General features: G+C 50.8%; 1 protein-coding gene across 1 annotated transcript in view; it reads right to left on the bottom strand.

Annotated features, from left to right (window-relative positions):
- SORL1 (sortilin related receptor 1) overlaps nt 1-16509 on the bottom strand; it is a 161399-nt gene extending 144890 nt beyond the window's left edge. The window contains exon 1 of the mRNA XM_004280687.3: nt 16151-16509. Within this exon, the coding sequence (XP_004280735.2) occupies nt 16151-16426 (276 nt within the window). The 5' untranslated portion in view covers nt 16427-16509. The remainder of the gene's footprint in view (nt 1-16150) is intronic.
- Nucleotides 16510-17254: the final 745 nt, after the last annotated feature.

The raw sequence follows: 17254 nt of genomic DNA, 5'->3' as shown, positions 1-17254 counted from the left end.
AGTTTTGAAGCATTCCAAGTAAGGAAATATTTCCCAGGACTCCACAGAAATGACCTTCGGTTTATTGCGAACAGTAGTCCCCAGGCTTCTGGGTTTTGTAAACCAGTAAAATGGAGAAGAATTTGGCAGGCCAAGAGAAGACTGGTCGGCCACCTCTATCTTGCCAGGTAAGAACATTAATGCAAACAGCCACCGTGTCAGAGCGCGGCTGGCTGTTCTCTGTCCCCGGCCTCCTGAGGACACAGCAGACTGTTGGCCCAGGCCTTACGACGGGGTGTGGCCTTACACGGCCCTGTTTTCTTTCCCTACCTGCAGGCTGCATTCAGTCCCAGAGGAGAGTGGGGCCACAGGACAGAAGGAGCCCGAGTCCCCGAGGAGAAGGCCCTCCACTTGTTTTGAACTTCTCATAATGGGGAGATGCATTCACACCACTGAGCTCCTGGGATTCACCTGTTACGCAGCCGCCCCCTTCAAAGCAACACAACCACCATCTAGAATCACCACCGTGCCGTGTTCCAAAGCGACACAACCACCATCTAGAATCACCGCCGTGTTTCAAAGCAACACGACCACCATCTAGAATCACTGCTGTGTTTCAAAGAAAGGACATTTTAACACAGAAAACTGAGGAAAACGAAAGATAGACTCTCAGAATCAAGAACAGTTCTTTCTGATAGGTTCTGCTTTATGAAAAGCTAACTCCATTCCTCTTATTTTTCCTTTCACCCGTCACTGACGGACAGTTCAAGGGCTGGCATCTTGGCACACCTGAGGCAACCGTTTCACCTCCCCTCTGTGTGGGAAGAGCCAACTGATGACCACACACAAAAATTCTGAGAGCTGGTGTCAACGTTCAGGACAAAACCCCCAAAAAATCCGGAGCACAAGCAACGCCTGGGAGAAGGCTATTCCACCGGCCCCTTCAACCTCGGCTTGTCTCGGGCACAGAAGGAAATCGAGCTTCTGGACCCCGAGGAGCCTCTGCACAGTCCACCTGCACGCTTCCCCACCCTCACCCTACCCCGCCCACCCCACCTCCCGGACTGATGCAAAGTACACACCTGAGCTGATGGGCCCTCAGAGCAGAAAACCCTACCCTACCCTCCCCATCCCCTCCCCCCCCCTCCCACAGCTGCTTTCTCCTTTCCCCTCCTCATCCCGCCCACTCCTTATAGTGCTCTCAGACTGTCTGAAGGGAGAAGGGAAACACCTGTGCCACCAACTTGGCTGACAGAATAACAAAAGAGCTAATCCTTAACTACATTGCTTTGGGTCTTAAGCACCTGCACCTAATTTGATCCAGGACCCAAGCTCTTTGGGGAAACAGGTGAAATGAGGCCTCTTTAAAGAAAAAGCCCCTGGATTTTTTTTTTTTTTAGGAAAATATGTCATTCCAAAACATTCCTTCTCACTCCCAGAGAGGTAAGTCCAGGCAAGCATCGACAGAGACGTGCAAATAAAAAATAGAAATAAGTAAATTATTGAGCCCAGATGCTCGGGGGAAAGTAGCTAAGGGAATCGCCACCAGCTGCAGAGCCTTCCTCCAGCCCTCCCTCTCCCCCTCTCCTGCCAGCCCTCGCCTCTGGGAAGAATCTGGAAGCATCTATGGATCAGAAGCCCACCAGGCGAAGGTGCCCTGGGAATTCAGGCTAACAGCCTTCTCCCTCCAAAACATCCTCACCCTTAGAACCAGAGGGTAACAAATTGAGGATTTATGCAAATGTCAGTCGATAAAGGATTTGGAACCTGGAAGAATCACTAAGTTCATCCAGGGTCTGAGATTTAAAGCCCAGCAATGTTGCACTCAGGCAACCTCAGAACAGCGCCATGGGCAGGTTCACAATCAAGTAACGCTTGGAGCAGGTTACAAAGCCTACAGTGATCAGAGCGGGAACAAGGACTGAACACAACTTGCTAAAGTCTTTCTATTCAGAGGACGTGAGATTTATGGGGCCCCCTCAACCAATCCTAGGAGAGGTGAAGGGGTGAGAGCAGTACAAAGGAGGCATGCGAACATCCAAGGGCTTCTTTTACAAAGGAAGCCCAGAAGGCGAGCTTGGTGAAACACCTTTAAAAAAAAAAAAAAAAGATTTTATTAGCTGTCCCTTTCACTCCTAAAAGGGTAGCCCAGTGGGGAGAAAAAAAAAATCTCAGGCGAGGAACGGCTCGTCCAAGGGCCACCAGGCAACTCACACAACAGCTCAGCTCCTTCCCTTGGCGGGACGTCAGCGCGCGCCGCGCACCTCCTGGTCAGGGGGTAACTCCCTGGGGAGCTGCCTGCGGGGCTGAGGCTGATCCCCACTAAAGCCCAGGTGCCCACCCCCCCACAGCACAGTGCAGAGTCAGCTGTGGGAATCCACCACGCACCAGGCAGGCTGGCAAGCTGTCCGGTTGACTAAGGCAAAGACATCATCGCGCTCTCTGGCCTCACTTTCCGCCTCTGCATCTCCCCTTGGTCTCCATCCCCTCGTCCCCACCCCGGGAGAAAGGGAAGATGTCAAAGCAGGCCCTCCACGGACAGGGACCAGGCAACCAGAGGTGCAAGAGTGGCCCCCAGCGATCATAACACCTGCAGGGGCCAGTGCTGGGTCCCTGCACTTTGTGGGTGGTTTCTGCTTCGTTTGGGTCCTCTTCCCTCACCAGGGATTTCCTCCTGGCTTCAGCCCCTAGCCTCCCCCATCACCAGCCCTCTTGGCGCAGCTGCAGGCTTCCCGGTTTCCGGATCACTCCTATCAGCCTTGCTCACTCGGGTCCCAAAGACCGCATGGAGAGGAGTGGGCACATACGGACCCAGAAGACACCAGTCTGGGAGGGAGTGAGAGCCATGGGAGGGTGGCTTTTCGACAACAACGTAACCTTGATATGCAGTCAGCTGTAACTACAACCCCGGGGCGTGAACAACCTTCCCTCTCCGATCTCCAGCTCACAGGCCGTAGCTGGAGCTCGATAAATGAGCCACAATTCATCGGAGCTGTAATAAAGCGGCAGGGAGGGGGCCCAATGCCTCCCCCTCAGAAGGCAAACAGGAAAATCACATGCCACAGAAGTCTCTGCACAGAGAAACTGCCTCATAAACAACGAACAGCACCGGGGTCGCAGCTTCAGGCCTCTGCGAAGATCACAGGCAGATCGTTAAGAGTCAAGGTAGCCCCCCCACAAGCCACCCGGTTCAGGGGTCCCAAACAACCAGAGCCCCCAGAGAGGCCCCACCCCAGTCCTACTGATTCAGAACCCTCTGACTGGAGCCCAGGAATCGGTATTTTTAAAGGACACGCCCCTGGTGTCTCTAATGTAGCTTATTTAGGGAACGATGAATCTAGTTCACTCCCTTCCTCCTGGCAGAACGTGAATGACAGTGGCTGGAAGACTCACTCTTTCTGTGAGGTTTGTCTTTGGGTGTCCTGGGTAGCTGTTAAAACCCTATGATCTACTGACGTGTGCCACAACACGGAGGAGCCTCAAAAACACTACGTTAAGGGAAGGAAGCCAGACACGAAAGTCACATGTTATGTGATCCCACTTATACGAAATATCCAGAACAGGTAAAGCCACAGAGACGGAAAGCAGGTTGCGGGTTGCCAGGGGCTGGGGGGAGGGGGGATAGGGAGTGACTGTCTAAAGGGTAAGAGGCGTTATTCTGGAGTGATGAAAATGGTTTGGGGGCTTCCCTGGTGGCGCAGTGGTTAAGAATCCGCCTGTTGGGCTTCCTGGGTGGTGCAGTGGTTGAGAGTCCGCCTGCCGATGCAGGGGACGCGGGTTCGTGCCGCGGTCCGGGAAGACCCCACATGCCGCGGAGCGGCTGGGCCCGTGAGCCATGGCCGCTGAGCCTGCGCGTCCGGAGCCTGTGCTCTGCAACGGGAGATGCCACAGCAGTGAGAGGCCTGTTTACTGCAAAAAAATTAAAAATTAAAAAAAAAAAAAATGGTTTGGAACGGGATAGAGGTGGTGGTGGCATAACATCGTGAATGTACTAAACACCACCGGATTGAATTGTTCCCTTTAAGATGGTTACTTTCATGTTACGTGAATTTCATCTCAATTTTTTTAAAAGCCTCTGTCTATGACCTGCAAAGAACCTTACACTTCTCAATTGCTGATGCAATACCTAGGAGCTCCCACTCGTAAGAAATTCTTCTTTCCCCCACCTCGGTCCTTCATGCTACCAAAAGATGCAGCTCGGGTGAGTCATGGAGAAGACAGGCTGAGGAGTGGGTCCCTGGTCAAAGCAATCCTTCAAAATGCCGTTAAGCGGCATCTGCAAAGCCACAGCATCCCTGCGGGCCTGGTCCCTGGTCCCTGGTCCCTGGCTGGAGCAATGGCCATAGGCTCAGGGCTAGCATCCACTTCGCAGTTCACAACAGTCATCACCTGGGTCCCCGTCAACCCACACATTGTCTCAGTCTCCTGGCGTTCCAAAGAGGTTAAGTGTTTTGCTTCACTCTTCAGAGAGGGGCAAGAAGCTGCTGCCACCCAAGCTCCAAGCTCTGGGTTGTTAGAAATAGAAGGAAGACAAAGAAATTGCTTGTTGTGGGAAGGTGGTGATTGCTTATACACTGAGGCCCACTAAGGGCTAGGTACCCTTTGGGGCTCTTTACTCACTTCTCACCTGTCAAGAGTACACAGAGCAGGGGGCTTCCCTGGTGGCACAGTGGTTGAGAGTCCGCCTGCCGATGCAGGGTACGCGGGTTCGTGCCCCGGTCTGGGAAGATCTCACATGCCGCGGAGCGGCTGGGCCCGTGAGCCATGGCTGCTGAGCCTGCGCGTCCGGAGCCTGTGCTCCACAACGGGAGAGGCCACAACAGTGAGAGGCCCGCGTACCGCAAAAAAAAAAAAGAGTACACAGAGCACTTCTGGGGGAAATCAGCGGACAAGTCTGACAAGTAATAAGAAATTTACAATAAAACCCACCAAAATCTGTATAGTCATTGAGTCTTATTCAGAAGGATGGGGGCCCTTAATGCAAGGGGTCTCATGCCATCTCCATTCATTTCTTCTGCCATTACGTCTCTCAAATTGGTCAAACCCAAAGATCAGGATGTCCTGGGCACCCACAGCCTGTAGTCCTCAGCACTCCTTCTTTCCAGAACACAGGATGAGAAGGACAAATAAGGCAGCCTGGTTCATTCCACTGCCTCACTAGCAGTGAAATACAAAGAAGCATTTTTAAAATTCTACAGTGAAGTATAAAACAAATATCCTGTCCTTCAGCTGCAAGGACAGACGTAGAAGCTAAATCATCGGAACTGCAGGATGGACCTGAGGAAACCAAAGACAGACACGCAAGGTCCAAGCATAACAAGGTTTCTCAGACCATCTGTTTGCACGACCTAAATGCTGGTTATGCAAATCGCCCCTCCATGTCCCCTTTTGAGACTGTGTTCCCACTATATTTAGTAAGCTCATTTCCCTCCCTGGACTCTCCACCTCCAAAGGAGAGCTGAAATCTAGTTTAAGAGCTCCCTGCAGAGAGGCCCTGTCCTGGCCTCTCCACTCATCTCACTGATGCTTCACCCAGAGAATTCGTTAACTACTTCTCTGTTCAATGCAGGCTGCCCATTTCACAGACAAGGAAACAAAGGGAGAAAGACCTCAGACTAAAAAACTTAGCATTTCACTATAATCTCCTTAACTAGAGTAATGAGCTCTCTTTAGATTTATTTATATGCCTCTTCCTGACTTACAGTATCAGCTCCGAGAGACTTTAGTTCTGATTAATCTTCGGCAAGTAGGATCCACCTCTACCTGCCACTCCCTCCTGGTGAAACCCACTTTGTCATTTAGCAAATAGCCCGCTCTGCTGCTCTGGGAGGGCTCCCTATAAAAAAAAAAAAACTGTGAAAAATCTCTTTGTCATGAAAATAATCACCCCTTAATTCACCAGTTGGCAAGTAAGAAAAAGAAGAAACTATCTGGGCCAGAAGGAACCTCAGGGAACAGCTAAACCACCTTCCACACCTTGCAGATGGGGTTAAACCCAAAGAAAGATCTAGAGGTGGGGTTTCCATCTGCCTTAAAACCCAGGACCGCAGAGTGGGGCACACAGCACTGAGAGCACAGCAAGCCCCTCACTGGTGTTTACGGGCTGCTGGACACACTGAACCAGGACTAGCCTTAAATCAGGATTCACCTGTGTAGGATGGTTCCGGAACATCCACTTTCCCTGACCCTCCACTTTGGCTCTGCAGCTCCACCATAAATAGCCCCCCACCTCATTCATTCAGTAGAGATTTACTGAGCACTTACTACATACCAGGTGCTCTACTAGGCGTTAAAAAAACAGCAGACTTCTAGGTCCTGCCTCATGACTCTTAAATCAGTAGGGGAAACAAACGTTAAACAATTAATTTCATGAATAATACTTACAGATGTTAAATGTGGGAGCCTGGGGGGGCATAACCAAGTGCAGGGCTGCACTGAAAACAAGACCCCCAGTGGGTACCACAAGGATGAAGAGGGAGGAGTCCAGGGCAAAAGGGATGGAGAACAGAAAAGACAGATCCAGAGGAAGAACAGAGCGAAATCCAGGAACGGGCAGGGACCTGGAACTTGACAAATTTGAAAAGTGAAAAGTAAACTGGTGTAGCCAGGAGAGCCAAGGAAAGGGTGGCATTATATGAGCTCTCTAGGTTTTGAAGGCGGAACAAAAGAGATCACAGCCACCGGACCCCTGGCTGAAAGCAAGGCTTTCACTGGAATATTTACAAGAGGGAAAGGTGCTACCGTAAATCTGAGACAAGTCAGAGGCTTGGGTTTGAGTCCTGGTCTCGCCGACTGATGGGCTGCGCAACTTGGGGGACATCCCTTCGCCTTTTGGAGCCTCAAGATACTCATCTGTGACCTGAGAAGAATAATAAGGCTTCCCTGAAGATGTGTGACACCACAGAGCCAGTGGAAAGTTCTGCTCGAACCATCACCACCCTATGAGCAACAGCCACACAATTCAGGGTCTTGCCAACCAGAATGGCAGCAACATCCCAGCTGCCCACCAGCCTGGCCACAGAAGGTGCCCTGGATACTTCTGCTTTATTAACAAAGGAGGGAAAATTCACTGTGTTGACATGTACTGGAAAAGCTCTGCAGGGGGAAAGTTATTCTTTGGCAAAGTGGATTTCTTAGGGATGTCAAAAGGGGAGAGAGACAAAATTATTACAGAATAAAAATATGTGCCGGGATTTTTTTAATGTATGGATGCCTCTTATTAAGATTTAGTCTTTAATAGTGATCCTGGCAACTAGTCCTCCCTAGAAAACAAATAAAGACTTCCTTTCATATTGCTAAAAAAAAAATTTTTTAATAAATAAATAAGGCTCACCTTCAAATCAAAAGAGATCTTATCCATGAATATATTTCATAAACTTCAAAATGCTAAAACGTTATCTCCTCTTGTTACTGGTATGGTCTTTATACCAAAATAAACCATATTCTTCACAAAATGGCAGCATATCAACAACTACCATGAGCAGCATCAGGGTTGGAACACTGAGGCCTGAGAGCAGGAAGTAACAACATACATAAACTGGTGAAACACTGTACGTCCGGGTCAAGCTCAGAAGCCAATCGTGGAGACTTCCCTAGTGGCGCAGTGGTTAAGAATCTGCCTGCCAATGCAGGGGACATGGGTCTGAGCCCTGGTCCAGTAAGATCCCACATGCCATGGAGCAAGTAAGCCTGTGCGCCACCGCTACTGAGCCCGTGCTCTAGAGCCCGCGAGCCACAACTACTGAGGCCGTGTGCCACAACTATGGAGCCCGTGTGCCACAACTACTGAACCTGCGCTCTAGAGCCCGTGAGCCACAACTACTGAGGCCGTGTGCCACAACTACTGAGCCTGCACTTTAGAGCCCGTGCTCCACAACAAGAGAAGACACCGCAACGAGAAGCCCACACACTGCAACGAAGAGTAGCCCCCGCTCGCCGCAACTAGAGAAAGCCGGTGTGCAGCAACGAAGACCCAAGGCAGCCAAAAATAAATAAATTAATAAATTTATTTTAAAAAAAGAAGACAGTTGTGGCCAAGCCCTGCGCTCAGGCAGCCTTCCCCTCACTCCACAACCAAGATTCGAAACCTGGGGAAACCCAAGCTCTGGTTCCCAAGGCTCCAACGAACCATCCAACGCAGAGGTGGCACTGATTTCTAGCATCTCCCTCACCCCAAGGGGAAAATATTTACATGACATCCCAGAACCAAACGCCTCGAGACCTCACCTTACCAGTGGTTTAAACACAACAGCAAGGTCAACCTTTCAGTCCTGTGAGATGCCTCTGCTACCAGGAGGGCAGAAGCCCCTCGGGCCCCACCCCCACGCAGCTTAACTCCCCAACCCTGTGATGACAGCCTTTCTCCTCCATCCAGCTCTCCACATCCACTCCCGAATTCTTCCCCTCTCCAGGTCCGAGGCTTGTTTCTGCAGGAACCCCTGCATCACCTCCACAGCAGCACATCTCGCCCAGTCCAGCAAACTACGTGCACAGTTAACTGCAGGATTTTTTTTAAAGAACTATTCAGAGAACTTCAGGGAACTAAATATATACAGATGAGGTAAGTTATAGGTACACAGTCTCATGTTACCCAATTAATGGAGCACAGCTTTAAAACATTTCAAGTCTCTTCCAAACCCTCCAACAGCCTCACAGGCCCCACCCACCCACCTCTGTCCGCTGTCCCCACTCCCTGCCATGGGCAGCTTCCTCTGCTGGGACCCTGGGGCAGGTCTTCTCCCCAGGCCCCTGGCATAGACCCACATGGAAACGTCTTGCCTGTATCCTCTGGACTAACAGGGAAATAGAGTCCTTTACTATCTGGGCCCCTCCCCCATACATGGCTCTTCTCAGATGTACCCACGCCAGGCTCCCCAGAGACAGTCCCTAAACTGGCTTTTACTCCAGGGTTATTTTTAATCCCGGCCCTCCAAGCTCCATCAGATTATACCAGCTTCTCCCAATTTCTTCTGGACACAGAGGTTTCCTAAGAGTGAAGAATTTCACCCTGACACTGTTCAGCTCCCCAGACCATCAAAGTAGACTGGATCTCACCTCAGTCCCAACTAACACATTAAAATCTCCATTCACGACCCACCCATTGGCTCAAACCCTCATTTATTTATGGAAGAATCAACCCAGCCATCTTCCCCCCTTCAATCCAGTTATTTGGGGGCAGAGGGTTTCTATTCAACAGGCTATTCTCTTTTCTAAATAAAAGATGCAATATTGGTTACAAAACAAAAACAAAGGGAGGGGGAGGGAGATAGATAATAAACCACACGTTGGTCCCTACACGGCACAAAACACGAATATAAGATAACAAGTGCATCTTTTTATTGCCCTTGTCTGCCACTCCAATTTGGGACGTAATCACATCAGCCTGCCTTCCTGAGAATTTGTAGTGGTGTTTTTAATCTAATTCAGGGGACTGGAGATAAATCATGGTGAAGGGTCCCAATTTGCCGAGCCGAGCGCCTGCAGCTGCAGCGGCGGGCGGGGTTAGAGGGCCGGCGGGAGGCAGGGGTCCCAGGCGGTGATGAAGACCACACGCCCACGCCCACGCCCACACTGTTTGTCTTCACGCCAGCCTCCAGGGCTGCAGGGACGGAAGACAGACCTGGCTGCGTTGAGGGAAGACAAGGTGAGCCCAGGAAGCGGAGGGCGGGGGTGGGGAGGCGGCCCCCACGTCAAGGCACCAGGTACAGCTTTCTCGGCTAAACAGATGCGCAGGGTCTGCACACCGCCCGGGCCGCGTGGGCTGTCTGGGCAAAGCCACAGCAAAAGTGAAGGCACACAGGTCAGCCTTCAGTACCCAGGTCCCTGATGGGAGGAGACAGCTGTGCAGAGGCAGCTGCTAAGATGAACAGGGCACCCACGGCACCTTCCACCATACCCCCTGATGCAGCCCTACCCGGGAAAGAAAGGCCAGGGTCTTCCCCACACTCAACCTGGCAGCCAGCAGCCCTCAACTCTCGCTTTCCCTCCCCTGTTTGTGGTGGAAACAAAGACAGGCCTTGCTGTGGCTACAAGCTTCTCCCCCGGGTGAAGCACCAGTTGCCACCACTGGGAAAGGGAACTTCACACAACCGCTTAAAGCTATGCTGTCCAAGGGCCACATGGGGCCGTTTAAACTTAAATTTAACTCGATGAAAATTCAATGAAAGGAAAATAAATTCAATTCTTCGGTCATACCAGCCACATGTCAAGCCTCAACTGCCACAGATGGCTAGTGGACACCCTGGCCAGCACAGATCCAGAATATTTCCGTCATGGCGGGAAGATCCGTTGAAGAGAAGACCTGACACGAGGTCAGGAAGATAAACCCTTCCAGCTCCTGGCCAGAAGCGGTGACACGACCATGGATGTTACCATGATTATTAACAACTACGCAGTGGAAAACAGAATTTTGTAATTATTTTTAACTCCCTGTTGTGTTCAGGACTACAAAAGTCATGTGACTTATGAAGGCCTATTTTTATGGAACCCAGCCCAAAACGCTCAGAGCATGCCTCATGTTACAATAAAAAGTTGAGGGTCTCACAATAACACGGGAGGAAATCCAAATCTTGACCTTAATCAGCAGTCCGCCCACCTTCTCTGATTTACAGCATCATCAGCCACTTGGATGCTAGAAGGCTGCCCGTGCCACTACTTCGAAGACCCAAGGTTCACAGGTCGATAAACCAGTCAATTAGGTCGAAATTAACTGCAGCTCATTTTAAACTGAGGGAAGTTGATTTCTGCATTTACACGGCTGGACTGAATATGCCATGTGCCAAGAGATTCTGGCATACCTAGGGAATGCACAGGAAGGTTCTGTGCTCGACAAAGATGCCTCAGCCCTGCAGCCCAGACCACGTCTGCTGAAATACTAATGAAATATGCAAACGAAAATGCAGTGAGCTCTCCTTTACGTTCCATCACACCTGAACCTAAAAAAAATGGAGGAAAGGTTACTATAATACCTCGTTTTGATATATTTCTACGTGGTCAACTCTCAAATTATCTACATCTGAATTATTATCAAAAATTCTAAACTCCAAACTGGCTTTCCCTAACACATGTAGGCCAGTCATTTTGCCTATCAGCTGCTCAAAGACTGCAAACTCATTTTAATATTCACCTAAGCAAAATTTAATCAGGAAGGTAAACTGATCCTTAAAAAAAAAAAAACACTAAATAAATACATAGCAAAGGCAAATAGGTTATTCTTTGGGTTACCTGCTCTCCAGATTATCTGCATGGTCCTGTGTCTGTCCATTACAGGGGACAGTAAAAGCCTTGTCTCCATCCATCCTTGGCCCTCGGATTAAACAATGACACTACCAAGATGGCTGTCATCTCTAAGGAGGAACAGCCCAAAATATGACAATGAAATGTTCCTACAGCATCCATTTTTTTGCTTTGGGATGTTCACTGCTGTTAGAATCTGCCTCCTGGATCCCAGGTCTCAAAGCAGTTTATTAAGCATACTATTGACTCCACTTTCCAGAATCTAAAGAAAACATTTTCTAAAAGAACATGAGTTAAAGTCAAGATCCGTGATCTCAGTATTCTGATGTTCTCACAAACCTGGGCGCTACATCTCTAGGGAACTGCCCTCCAGCACCTTTCCAAGTGACAAGAGGGCTACGTAATGCTGCTCTCCTGGCCCTGGCTGGCCGGAATCCTTGAAGTGGACTGGTATTTCCCACCCTGGCCTGGAGGAAAAGTAACAATCTATTTTATACTATGACACTTCAGGTAGCTCCCTTCCCATTGACAGTAATTATGCCATAAATATATTTTGGAGCTGATGTCATTATTCATGATATCAGGGGCTGGGGATAATAGAAAGCCGCTGATATTTCAAGTTTGAAATTTTATGTCCATATATGTTACATATGTGTAGAATGTTTTTGGAAGGACATACAAAAAACTGATGACCGTGGACACTGGGTGAATGGGGTCATGTAAGGGAGAGAAATTTACTTCTCACTACATACTCTTCTGTTCAAATATTGTTTTGCAAATATGCATTACCTACTGAAAGCTAAATAAAGGGACTGACTGGATGGCTTTACATTTCATCCCTTTCATTCCCCATCTCCTCACTCCTGTTCCCTGTCCGTTTTCCTCCCATCCCTTCCACCTCTCAAAGCCTCCACCTGCCACGCCCCAAGACAGGCAAGCTATTAAACAGTGGCCAGACACCAAGCCAAGAACTGTGCCCAAGAAGAGATGCCAAGTGAGATCAGGAAGTCTTTCAAGGTCACACCCATGATCAAGCCAACCCCAAACGCCAAGGAACCCTTCGCCTCTGCAGAAGAAGCCAACTTGAAACCGCAAATGCTTTGCCTTCTCATCTTTTGGAAGCATACAGGTCAAACATCCTAACTTCAGAATCAACCAGCCAATTCTTTCCCAAGCAAGTGTATCATACAAGAATCTACCCCAAAGAGATCTAAAGCTACACAGTCTTCCACCCCCAAAGGAGGCTCTTTGTCTCAGGGCCTCGTGCTGTAACAGACACTTTATTTTCAGTCTCAAATCAGGACACTGAATACTCCCTGGACTCTAAAAAGCAGGAATTATGAAGAGAGAGCTCATTGGAAGGAAAATAAACCTGTAAATCCTGTTAGGCTTTGCGCTTCATTCCAAAGGATTTTTCCCCAAAACAATACCATTAGCAATACCATGACAGCCCTAAAAGGGAGCCTTCTGTACGATAGAATCCCAGCTCTTCATTCAAAATAAACCCCAAAATAGCACAAGAAAATCAGGGCTCCCAGACCCACATCCTGAGCCAACTCACTTCCACTCTCCACTGTGGGCTCACGACAGTCCTCCTCATAAATACCTTTCCTATAACTTGGATGTGCCTCCTACCCTCTAGGCCTTTCTCCTTCCAGGTGGGCAGCTGGTCCACAAATATTCATTAAGGGCCTCCCGAGTGCCAGGGACACAGAGGAGAGGCTTGATCCATGCCCTCAAGGAGCAAACAGGGAGATGAAACAGTTAAACAAGCAATGAGAACACCAGGCAGTCAGTGCTGTTACCAAGCTCGAAAGAACTCTTCCCACCAGAGCCTGGGAATACTAAGAGGTACTCCTTGGATGCTGAAAAAGGGAAGAGGGGTTTTGCAAGCAAAGAAAGAAACGGGGAAGGACCATTTGAGGCAGAGGGAAAAGCAGGTGGCACAGAGGCACGGAGCTGACATAAAATCAGGAGGAAATCCAGTGTGACAGGAATTCTGGAATCCCCCTTCTTGGGTCTGGCCTGTTTTAGAAGGGACACAACTAAGCCTAGTTTACTCCATAGGTTAGCAGAGCCAGAGAAAAAGAACGGACACTGACTGCAACACAGGGCTCTTTCTCAGATGCAAAAGCCCTCCTGCTCCCCTCCCTGGAGCTGGTGGCCTGAACATCACCCCTGGGGCTTCTTCCGTCAGGCAGTTTCTGCTTCCAGCCCTAATCTGTGCTGCCAGGCATCCTCTTAACCTCACTCAAAGGTCAGAGAGCGAGAAGCTGCAGAGTGTCTGAGCCCACTGACCCTTTATCACTCCATCTCCCATGCCCTCCCATATCAAGCAACCCACTCACACCCCACTGAAGAGTTGTGGCTGGTGAATCACGTCCATGTTTCCTTGTCCCTGTCTGGTACATTTCCATGCCTGTATATTTGCATCTGCTTTATCTCCTCCTTAAATTCTAAGCTTTCTGAAAGCAGGGCTGAAAACTCTCCCCACCCCCTCATCTGCACCCCCACCCCTATATAGAATCACACTGAATTCAAGTGACACTATGGAAAAACATGGCAAGTCCTTACATTTCAAAGTTAAAGGGCAGAGATTGGGGGGAGTATAACATGGGAATTGGCTTAGGGCTAGAAGCAGAATGGCCATCTAATTTATAGTCTGCATCCTGACACTTTTTTGAGTGAACACAGCACTTTTCATAACCATCAGGGATAACGTAAAAACCAGGTCTGTCCCAGGGAAAACAGAGGCAAATGGGCATCTTTGCTAGAAAGATTGTTCCAAATAGCTGGGCGCCTCTCCAGAGGGACACGCCAAACCCCTTCAGTTACTGATTCCTGTGCTTGCAGTCTAAAGGGTCTGCACCAGACAGTGTTTGTAGCAGAAAGCCCAGGACCGGGAAGTCCTTCCTTCTATCTAACTCAAATCCTTACAGATTCAAGTTAATCCCAGTTTTATTAGCTTCAGGGCAGCCAAGAACAATGGCACAGGGGGGAGGCCTCGGAGAAGAAAAAACACTGCTCTGGGTCCTCACCCTTGGTAGGAATTCCTCATTATGAGTCCGAGGGCTAGTTCTCCAACCTTCCACTGAACCAACTCAATCTGGCTCAGAAATATAAAAGCCGAGCGTTTTTTAGTCACTCCCAAGAAGAACACAGTTCATCTTTAACTGGCCCCAAAACCCCAGGAGCTTTCACAAACCAAACCCAAGGAAGAAATGGCACCTGTGTGCATATTTTTGCGACCAGGAAGCTCTTCCCGCAGCCCAAACTATAGATGTTAGGGACCTGAGCTCCGGAAGGGACCGTCTCCTGCGGCTCTCCACTCCCAGCCCCCAGAAAGCTGCCTCAAGCCCACAGCAGAGCTGGGCTGATGGGGAAGGCTCAAGGAACAAGGGAGCCTCTCTTTCTCCCTCCCCCATCCTCCATCAGGACGCTGGCATCCCTGTGGGGAGCAAGGACCTTGCTGACTTCTTTCAACAATACAAAAAAGAAGTTTCAGATGGGGGTGGGGAAGGGAACAAGGATCTGGACCCACGAGGGAGCCAAACAGGCAGGCTCCTGCAGCCCATGCCCACCAGCAGTTATATGCCCACTGGCACACGCTCTTGCCCAGGAGCTGATGGTGGATGGAAGGCAAATGCTCCCATCCTCTCACCTCCATCCCTATCCCCTCTCTTACCAATACATTTTACTTTAGAAAAAAGTTATTTAAGAAGCACCGTATAAAGAGAGGGCGACTATTTGATCACTCGAAGGTCACTGAGACAATGCAGGCAAAAACTAAAGAGCAGGCAACCCTGCCCCATGTGACCCTGGGCTAGTCACTTCACCTTTCCCAGCTCTGGTGGCTTCATCAACAAAATGGCACAATAGGGGAGATGGTTTATAACGTTCTTCCTGGCTCCAAGGGTTGAACATTTAACTCTGTATATTTCTTGAAGAAACGGCTAAAGGAAAATCAGTGAAGAGAGGCAGAATTCAGACTAATCCTTTAATTTCTACTTTGAAGGGAATATTTTGACTCTAGAAATCGTGTAATTGACCACCTCCACTGGTCCCACTTTTTCTCCCCCCCCCCGACCTTCCAGTTTTGCTGATGTCAGTCTCAACCATAGGACTGCGAGTCTCATGAGGCAGTAACACGGACAAATTAATTTTGCCAGCGCTGATACTAACCCACAAACTCGGTTTGTAATTGCCAGAAGTAAGTCCTGCCGTAAAAATGAAATTCATGTTCCTTATGATCTAATTAAATCCATTGCCTAGATAGAAATAAATCACTTACTGAATAATAATGCCCACCAAATTATTGCAGTCTTTCAAATTCCCAAGTGTCATGAGGGATATTCCTGTCCAAAATAAAAAAAATTCAGCACACATACACACACACACACACACACACACACACACACACACACACACACTCACACACACCCCTGTTGCTTGGACTATACCCAGAGAGTAAGCTTTCAGGTTTGCCCACCTTAATTGTGGTTAAAAACGGTAAGTGTGGAAACCCCCTCCTCTGACGGTTCTGGGTAAATGTACTGCATCTGCAGGGTGCTCGCCTCGGCTGCTAACTGATGATACACGAAAGAAAGCCCGTTTTTTATCCACACGTAAAATGAAGCTGCACCCCTCTGATACCTGCCGGAAACTCCACCGGTGAGCACACACCCTGGGGAAACAGGCAGTGCACCCCGCGAGTGCCCTGGAATCCGTTTGCTAAAATCGACAGGAAGAAGGAAAGATCAAGGCGATTCAAGTGCTGACGGTTGTACTCCTATGTGAGGAGGGGAAAAAAACAAACGCCAGCCGGGAAGTCCCCAGCGGTGCCTGCACCTGGGAGGCGACAGCCAAGGATGGATGCGGGGGTGAGGCGGCGCAGGGAGAGGAGAGAGCCGGGGGAAGGCGGGGGCCGACCGCTCACCTGTCCGTACACCTGGATAGGCTCGGGCTGCAGGGCAGCGCTCCGTCTCCTCCGGAGCGGCTTCTCGTCCGCCCTCCGGGGCGCCCCGCGCGCCCCACGCCGCAGCTCGAGCGGGTCGTCCCGCACCACGAGGAAGCCCCGATCCTGGGGCCCAGGCGCGCGGCCGCCGGGTAGCGTCGGCGACCAGACCTCGCCGAGAGCCCCGGGCGGCAGCAGCGCTATCAGGGTGAAGAGGAAGGGGAGTCGCGACTCCCTCCTGCTGCTCCGTGTCGCCATGTTCGGGCGAACGCGACCGCAGGTGGCGCCGCCGCCAGGAGAGAATGTGCAGCGCGAGGCCGGGACGCCGGCCGGCCGGGGCCGCGCGCGCCGCTCCCGGGGCTCCAGGCCGCCCTGCTGCGCCCGCCGCCGCCGGGTCCCGCTCTGCTCGGCGCGGCCCCGTCACGTGGGAGGCTCGCCGCCGCGGCCCCTTCGCGCACTTTCTCCGCTGCGGCCCCTCCTCCGCGAGGGGATGGGGAAGTCAAGGCAGCGGGCGCGCGGCCCGGTCCCCTGGCAGGCGCTACTCGTCGCCCGTGCGCCCTGCGGCAACCAGGAGTCGCGTGGGGCTCGCCCGTCCTCCCTGGAGTTCTTGCCTCCTCTACCGGGTCGCGTCGAGGTCGTCCTCAACCGCGGCCGGTCTCCTCTCCCGACTGCACAGCCTCCTGTCCCGCCACACGACCACCTCGCCCGCCCCCTGTCGCATCCCCACCTCCGGGGGAGCGCGGACAGCCAGAGAAAATTAGCCCCGAGGACGCGGCGGGCACGTTAGAGTCCAGATGAACCCGCCCCCGTGGTGCAACTCACACAGTTTCAATAACTCTGGGCACCAAAACTACCCTTGATCGAGCTAAACTGCCCCTGCCCGGAGCACAGTAAATATACATCCGGCACAGAGGCACTAAAAGCAAGGGCACGTCCGACAAGGGACTCGCCACACCTCAACAATCACACAGTTATACAATGGTTCCTTGCACACAGAACACCCGCGCGGGACGCATGGCCCCAGCACAGTGGCTTACCTGTGACCCCCTCCTGGGTGAACGAACACTGAGCCACCCTACCTCACCC

This window comes from Orcinus orca, chromosome 8, assembly GCF_937001465.1.
Source record: "Orcinus orca chromosome 8, mOrcOrc1.1, whole genome shotgun sequence".
NCBI lineage: Eukaryota > Metazoa > Chordata > Mammalia > Artiodactyla > Delphinidae > Orcinus > Orcinus orca.
This window is presented reverse-complemented; position numbering and strand designations above follow the sequence as displayed.